The sequence below is a fragment of the Achroia grisella genome, unplaced genomic scaffold, assembly GCF_030625045.1.
Source record: "Achroia grisella isolate CSIRO2021 unplaced genomic scaffold, CSIRO_AGI_Agris_v1 utg1470, whole genome shotgun sequence".
Lineage (NCBI taxonomy): Eukaryota > Metazoa > Arthropoda > Insecta > Lepidoptera > Pyralidae > Achroia > Achroia grisella.
In genome coordinates, this window is record NW_026712639.1 from 24,736 (window position 1) to 33,687 (window position 8,952).

At 32.8% G+C, this 8,952-nt stretch overlaps 1 protein-coding gene across 1 annotated transcript in view; it reads left to right on the forward strand.

The window, feature by feature from the left end:
• LOC131855712 (major facilitator superfamily domain-containing protein 6) overlaps positions 1–8,502 on the forward strand; it is a 28,426-nt gene extending 19,924 nt beyond the window's left edge. The window contains exons 13-14 of the mRNA XM_059207012.1: positions 48–240; positions 7,886–8,502. Of these exons, the coding sequence (XP_059062995.1) occupies positions 48–240; positions 7,886–7,959 (267 nt within the window). The 3' untranslated portion in view covers positions 7,960–8,502. The remainder of the gene's footprint in view (positions 1–47; positions 241–7,885) is intronic.
• The last annotated feature ends 450 nt before the right edge of the window (positions 8,503–8,952 follow it).

Sequence of the window (8,952 nt, forward strand, 5' to 3'; positions counted from 1 at the left end):
AGATCATTAGTCCACATTACTAACAATCCCCTCCCCCCATGTTTCAGGGTTTAGTGGGGGCCGTTTTCGAAGGCGTGGGCACTTCAATGGGCAGTTTGATCGGGGGTCAACTATACAAGCATTACGGCGGAGCGGCCACCTTCCGTTGGTTCGGCGTGGGATCCTTAATCTTCTGCGTGCTACATTTAATAGCCCAATACGCCCTCAGAAATAGAGTACAACAAAACTTCCTAACGCCAGGTAACAAGAAAACCGATAAATAATATAGAATGTCAATAAAACTTAACGATATATATGTGTAAATATAGATTTGCTAACCGTACTAATATGTATGTTTTTTTGTATTTATTATTGTTATATAGTATTTACTAAGCGTATTCTGACGATATTACGATGTATTTAACATTATTTATTATTATTTGTTATATTTATTTATTTTTATTAAGACTTCCTAATACGTAATGTTAACTGGTCTAAATAACCGTAATTATATAATAAAATACACTAAATAATTAATATACAGCGTATTCTGACGATATTATAGTGTATTTGACATTATTATTTATTATATTTATTTATTAAGACTTTCTAATACGTAATGTTAACTAGACTAGTCCATACAGCCGTAATTATACAATAAAATAGCTGCATCCGCGACTTAGTCCGGGTGGAATATAACTTTATTTTTCTAAGATAAATGTAGCCTAAGTTACTCCTTATTACATTGCCAATAAAAGTCCCGTCAAAATCGGTCAAGCCAGATTGTGACGGGACTTTTTTTAAATAAATGTACCTAACATTTATTTTTATACAATGACTCGCCAAACTGCAGAACAGTTTGTTGGCAACATATAGCTCAGTTTTCTTAATACTTACCCGTTATTACCAGAAATTTAACAATAATCCATATACAATTTATTTTTTAACTTTATTTATATAATCCAAATTATGTTATACTTATTACTATAGTCTGTTTTTTAATCTCGGGGACAAATATAATATATGACATTTCAGATGTTGCCAGGTTTTTCCATTTTTTAAACAGAATTGTGGCTATCGGAAAATAATATTAATTACCCATTTTTATAGATTACTCAGAAATAGTGCGTGGGTGTTTATTTAAAACGCATCAACACAAACTTATTAATGTATTCAAAAATATATCGTTGTTGTATCAAAATAGATTTTCTTATTTTTCAAACTAAAGACTAACTGCCTTTTTTATAAAACAAATGACCTTTTTATAGTGTCATATATCATAAAAAAACACCTATTTGAAATATTTAGCTGTTTGATAGTAAAAAGTATTGGTTTGTAGCTTAATACTGTAATAATTACTATTTGTACGGAAACGGCAAAAATAATAATAATAATAATGTTTATTGAACTAATATTTAGTACAGCCTTGACAATATTCTTGCAAAAATAAAATTGCTTAGTAAATACAGCAGCGTTTTGTACACGTTTACTTTATAGTTAAACAATTCAAATAATATTAAACTAAAAATGTATGTTTATGCTGTATAATACAACGACAGTTATTGAAACACTAGTATATGTATGTAAATTATAAAATTCTGTTGTGGAAACGTCATTTAAAGCTATAAAACTATGTTAAAATAAAATTTTCCGATTAAACAAATCGGCATCGCAAGTACACCACTACTCCGCTATAGGTGGTAACATTATTTGACAATTTGACATTTACACCTGTCAAATTAGTCTCCGAGATTGAAAAACAGACTATACGTTTATTATGTTATCTAATGTAATAAGTTAACTGGGACATAATGTCTTATTCTAATCTAAGACATAGTATATGTGCCAAATTATATTGTAGTTTTAAAAATTGACTATGCATGGCCTAACTTTTTTGACTAACACAAAACATTGTTAACTAATAATTAGTATTATATAATAATTTAATTTATGTATAATATGTGTATAATAATATCGTTATATGTTACGGGTAAAATGATACGATGTTGTTGGTCGAGACGATGTATATTACAGTTGATAATAGACTGACAATATGTACATAGAAATAATGATCTTATATACTAAATAACAGTAGGAAAATGTAAGGTGGGGTGACACAGTTTAGACACAGCAGTGCTTAGTACACAATATTGAATTTGTCTTACTAGACATTATTAAATGCAATTATTATTTTGATGTATCTAGGTAATTGTGTACCATATTATACTTAATAGATTTATACTGTTTTAAATTTGACGCGTTCATCATATCTTATATATAAAATTCTCGTGTCACAGTTTTCGTTCCCATAATCCTCCGAAACGGCTTGACCGATTCTCATGAAATTTTGTGAGCGTATTGAGTAGGTCTGAGAATCGGCCAACATCTATTTTTCATCCCCCTAAATGTTAGGTGTACTCCAACCCTAAATTTTTTTATTTTATTATTTAGACAAAATTTTTAGGTTCTATTTTTTTATGATACAACGTACAAAAATACATACAATCCTAAATTTTCACGCTTCTATCATCAACCCCTATTTTTTATAGCGTTATTAATTTATATGGCAAAACAACGTTTACCGGGACAGCTAGTATACCTATAATTAGGAAATTACGGGATCTTATCAAGTTTTATTTTTATTTTATCCGCAATCATGCGAGTACAGTACAGAAAGCCTAGCAGTGACTGTTCTGCGACCAAACTGAGACTTCGCCGAACAACACTAGGCTTTCAAGCTATATCCGAACTCTATTCAATGACTTATGGCTCGTTCAGAGACGAAACACGTGTAATATGGGTGTATAAACTCAATAACGGTCGGAATTTGATCACCAATAGAGGAGGGCGTATCGCTTCCAGTAGTGGTCGTCAGGTTTGCATATTGAATATTTGTGGTCTCACACATGCTAATGTTAGCGGAATTAAACAAAATAATATAGATACATCCAGTAATATGATCAACTTCCGCAAAATAACACTTAATTCTTTAAAATAAAGAAATATTATTATACGTAAACATATTTTCCATAATTTATTTTTTTTGTTTTTTAATTTTTCCATTGTCAGTAACATAATTTAAGGATGATTTATTATTAATTATTTATAACCTTTTTGTTATAGATTATTTCAATTAATATGTAGACTTAAGTAAGTCAATTATATACATTTAGAGAAATGTTTACTGATAAATAACTAATATATGTATAATATACTACACACATTATCACCAACATACATGTCGCATTATAAAGACTTAGAAGCTGCTAAATTTGATATACAACCTAGTGTTCAGGGGCGGCTGTACCTAAGGGCTTTTTGGGCAGCAGGACCCCCAATCCCCACTGAAACGATATTTAGAATATAAAAAAAATCTAGAATGTTAAAAAACCTATCATAAGGTTGGCAACCCTGAGACCCATGCAAGTGTGCGTCTACCGAAAAGAAAGGGAAATTTCTCATCACTTGTTTTTGGTCGGTGTATTTTTTTAGAACAAATGACTGAATCCATGTCTAGTACACATAACACCAGCTCTGCTACTTGGGACTAGATGGCGCTGTGTGAATTGTCCTGAGATATTATTCTTATTATTGTTATGTACTATGTAATTATGTATGATATTGTATATACACATGTGAAACAATAAATATATGTCTGATTACCGATATATATGTTGGTGGAAACGATTATTGTAATTTTTTTTATATAAAAACATATAATAAGACGCTTACATATATAACAGCATGTATTGCCGAATAGCATTTATTATAACAGCATGTATTCTAAAGTATACCTACTTTGTAGAAAGATATGTAAGGAGCTTGTTTTATAAGAAAGTTTCGGTATAAGGGTGACACAGGGCAGTGAAAATACAAAATATAGGGTAATTTTTTTTTGTATGTGATAATGAAATGGTGCACTTGCGCTAACGGTTTACGCTGGCGGAGCCAGTGGAGGGTGATAATATGAGCATGAGGTCAGGTCAGTTAGCCCATCGTGGGAAATCGGACTTGCGTTTTTTTTCTTATTACGCCCCTATTTTCAATTCCTCAAGGTTTTTCTATTGAATACATGTTTATTTGCGACTAGATGATCCCGCGACGTCATCCGCGAGGAATTTATTTTTATACTTTTTTTCTAAAATAAAAAATACATTCTAAAATAAAAGTAAGACTAAGTTACTCCTTATTACATCAGCTACCTGTCAAAAAAGTCCCGTCAAAATCGGTCCAGCCATTTCAGAGATTAGCCGGAAGAAACAGACCGACAGACAGACAGACAAAAATTATAAAAAATTGTATTTTGGTATGTGTACCGTATATGCATGTTATAAAAAACGGTTAAATGAATATTACAGACAGACACTCCAATTTTATTTATATGTATAGATTATTTACGATTAAAAAAAACTGTAATCATGTTCAGAAATATCACGCGGGACCAATTAGTTATCATACTAAAATAATAAACGCGAAAGCTTGTGTTATGTGTACTAGATAACTGATACGTATACATAGATATTTTTTTGTAAATACATACATATTATACATAGAAAACACCCAGACCGATACAAACAATCATACTCATGAATACAAATGTTTGTGCCGTGCGAGGAATCGAACCGCGACCATCGGTCATAAAGCGGTGTGCTAAACCGCTAGACCACCGAGGTCGCCTGGATGTCGATGTCGTGTGTATAGATGGTTGTATAGCAATATAGTTCCTTTCTTAAATAAAAATCACTCACTATCTCCAATAAATTAGTGTATTTGTGCCACAGTTGTTTGTTATGCTCTCACGCAAAAACTACTCAACAGATTTTAGTGAAACTTTACAGAAATATAGCTTATACATCAGAATAATACATGGACTAGAATTTTTAAATGGGAGTATAACCGCAGGCAGATGTTTAGTAATAATATGCAGTGCAAGCAACTTAGACCTTTTCTGTACATCCATTAGGAGGGCAATAACTTATATGCATTTTTATTACTACTGCATTTTAAAATCTTTTTTGTAATTTTTGTGTACTACAATCTGTCACAATTGAACATTAAGTAGAACATTTGTTGGGTTACCTCGTCATGACATGCTCGATATGTCTTACATACATCCTACTTCACTTCACATATACACTGTTCATTTGATAAATTTATAAAGAAGAATTTATAAAACGTAATATAAATGCACTAAATGTGTTTTTAATACACTTGCTCGTAAAATGGATCTAATTTCATAGGGTTTCGATATACAAAGCAGTTTATACAACACGCGTGCGTTGTAAACTCAAATGTTGAAGTTATATTTCATAACGAGTTCCATAAGCGTGAAATTACATGTCAAAATAGAAAAAAAACTTATTAAAAAAAAATAACAGCAGTATTTAAATTAGATTTATATAATTAAAACACCGGAAAAGTGTGGAAATGAACAAAATATAATATCAGTAATTACTATTTTTCTTTTTTTTTTATTTTTTTTAAATGAGTAAAACACCGAAATAATGTTCAAGTTAACAAAATATAATATCACGAATGTGTATTGTTTCCTCGCAAGTGTGTTGAAAAACGTTGTACGATATACGGTCGTTTTAACACACTCGGCTCTATTACGCCTACTACGCCTCGGGCTGAAATTTCGCCTCATGTTTTATAACCATCACAACGCACTTATATCCTAATATAATATAAACATATGAATTTGATTAGATACGAGCTATAGTATTCCCAATATATGAGTAATAATATCTAATTATTAATATATAAATTTATTATTATATCAAATAATGTTAAATGTATCTTATATATGTTTTATATAATAAGTACCTGAAGGACTATTTGAAGCAGTATTAGTAATTTCACATGTACATTTTGTTTTACGTATATGGAAACAATTTTTAGATTTTAATTTATATATAAATATACTGTTGACGATATCCTATTGAAGTTTTCCTTGTTTTCCTTAATAATAATAATATTAAATCATTCCAATCGTTATGTCGGTGAACGGTCTTATCCCAAGCAGTTTGGAACAACATCTCAGACGGTTGGGATTCCGGGGCGGCTCACTCCCGGGAAAGATGCAGAAAGCGGTGCTGTTAGATTCTGCCCGCATTGTACGCCGGTTTCTCTCCCTGGAGTCCTGAACCCCGGCCGACTGTGCTTCTGCCGGGGGTATGTTGCCATCTACTCTCCTTAAGAGGGAGATGAGAATTTGTTTTAAGAAAAAATAATAATAATAATAACGCACACACACTGCACTTACTTGGTTATGGCCCGTAAGTGTGGTACACGCTACAAAGCGTAAAACTCCAGCAAAAAGGCTGAGAAAGCGAAACACACAAATAATAATAATAATAATTCACATTCATATTCACCGACAAGTTTAACACCTCATCAAAGGGAGATATATAATATAGATATAAAAAAAAACAATAATAATAATAATAATCTCAGGACAATTCACACAGCACCATCTAGATCCGAGTTAAGCTAGCTAAAGCTTGTGTTATGGGTACTAGATAACTGATACATATACATAGATATTTTTTTTTGTAAATAAATACATATTATACATAGAAAACACCCAGACCGATACAAACAATCATACTCATGAATACAAATGTTTGTGCCGTGCGAGGAATCGAACCCGCGAATATCGGTCGTAAAGCGGTGTACTAGACCACTAGACCATCGAGGTCGTCGAATTGTAATAAGTCCGTTCCTTATATTGTAATAAGTCCTCTATATCAATTCAAATTCAAATTCAAAATATCTTTATTCATGTAGGTATATTAAAGACTTGATATGTCAAATCTACCGTCAGTTCGGAATGATTTCGAGATGAGAACTGACAAGAAACTCAGCTCGTACTTTATTTTTAATAAATGTTGTACATGTTGTACATTCATTTAAATTCATATTTGGAATTCATCCAATTTAAATTAATAATTAATTTGTAATAAATGAGTTCTCATTTTTTTAGATTTCGTTACATAATGTATCAGAAATATATAGACAGGCGGTAGAATAAAACAATATGAATATTCAAAAGTAAAAAAGAGAATGGAGATACCACCTGCATGTGCTATTGTTATTTTGTCATAAAGAAATAGCCTAACCGTAACCCGAATCGACCAGACGACGGCGTAGCTGCGTCCGTTCACGAGTATGATGTATGAGTTAGTCTTTTTTTTTTATGTATAATAATGGAATGGTGCACCCGCCCTAACGATATACGCTGGCGGGGCACCAGTATAGGATTGTAAGTTGAACCTGAGGTCAGGTCAGTTAGCCCATTGTGATAAATTCCTGCCGCATGGAAGTCAACCTGATACTAACGAACCATATGGTACTTGTTATAGATAGATGGGATAGTTACTCCACATTACTAACAAACCCATACTCCTACTCCATATATACCCATACGTCTTCTCACTGCTAGTATATTCCATCCAACCATGCACATGTTCTGAGGAATTGTTCGGATTAATACCAGCTGCTGAGTTTCAACACCGTACCACCCGCCAGAAACTGAAATACCAGCCTGATCATCTGGATGAATGGCGGTCTTCCACAGTGCGGTTTTCTAGAAACTTTTTGTCTCGCACAACCACAGTGTGGAATCACCTTCCAACAATGGTATTTCCGAACCGATACGATATTGAAACCTTCAAGAATAGTGCTTATTCCTTTTTAAAAGGCCGACAACGTACTTGCAATTCCCATGGTGTTGCGGGTGCTCATGGGCGGCGGTAATCACTTACCATCAGGTGAGCCGCGTGCTCGTTTGTCCCCTGTGTTATAAAAAAAACATTGCAAACTCGGGTCAATTGTAGGGCAGTAAAGATCAAAATCGAGTGTATTTATGTTCCGTGAACTTATCTCTCGTAAACTTTATTTTCAGGATACTCGTCGGTTATGCACTTCGAGAAGCCAAACGATTCAGTATGTATGTTAGAAGAACACGAGAGAAAATAGTGATTAGTCGTATGTTACATTGACTGTGCCCGTGACTTCGTCCGCGTGGAATGGTGAAATTGGATAGCATTTTTAATTATTTAGACTAATTATTTTATAAGACATGCATGATATCAGTCTAGATACAAAAATGACGGATTTCTATGTATGTACTTTCGTCCCTTATTTTATTTTACTCCCTTAAGGGTAGATATTTTACAAGCTTTTAATTTCATATCTATTTATATATAATCAACAGCCTAAAAAATAAGTTTCGTCTCCACTTTCAACGCTTTACAACCCTTTTTCGCATTAAAAATAAACCTATGTCCTCCTCTTTCAGGATGTAGACTATCTGTGTAACAAATAAGTTCAATAGTTATAGCCTGAACAGAGCGACAGACAGTGTTACTTTAGCATTTATAATATTAGTGAGTTAGTACTTAATACAGTTTGACTGTTGAACATTCCAAAATGGAGATGTGGCAAAAGAATAATAGTTTTATTAGCTATAGCTTATGCTATGGCACTTAAAGCTCTCAGCTAATAATTATAAGGTTTAATTTTATAATTCACATTAGTTTAATTATATGGAGATCAGATGACAATTAATACGTAATCAGTGGCGTAGTTAGGTAACTAAGGGTCTAGGGTAAATAAAAAAAGCACATATCGCTATCCGTCACGTTGACAACACTGCCAACCCACATAGAGAATTTAGGGGAATTACGAAGGTATAACTTTCGAATTTCTCTCAACTGAGTTGCCATGATAAAAGTCGGGTTACAACCTGTCATTTTTATTTTGAAAATGGGAGAAATTTTCAAAAGTTCAGTTCGATCGAGGTTTTCTGGTAAGGGTTCGAGGGATCTCTGAGCTTGGGCCCCGGGGCACTGTCCCGCCTAACCCCTCGGTAGCTACGCCACTGTTTCTGATATAAAACAGTGAATCCATTTTCTCAATTAAGTGTTCTCCAAAATTATCTGTTCTCTGTTTGATATATGTATGTATTAT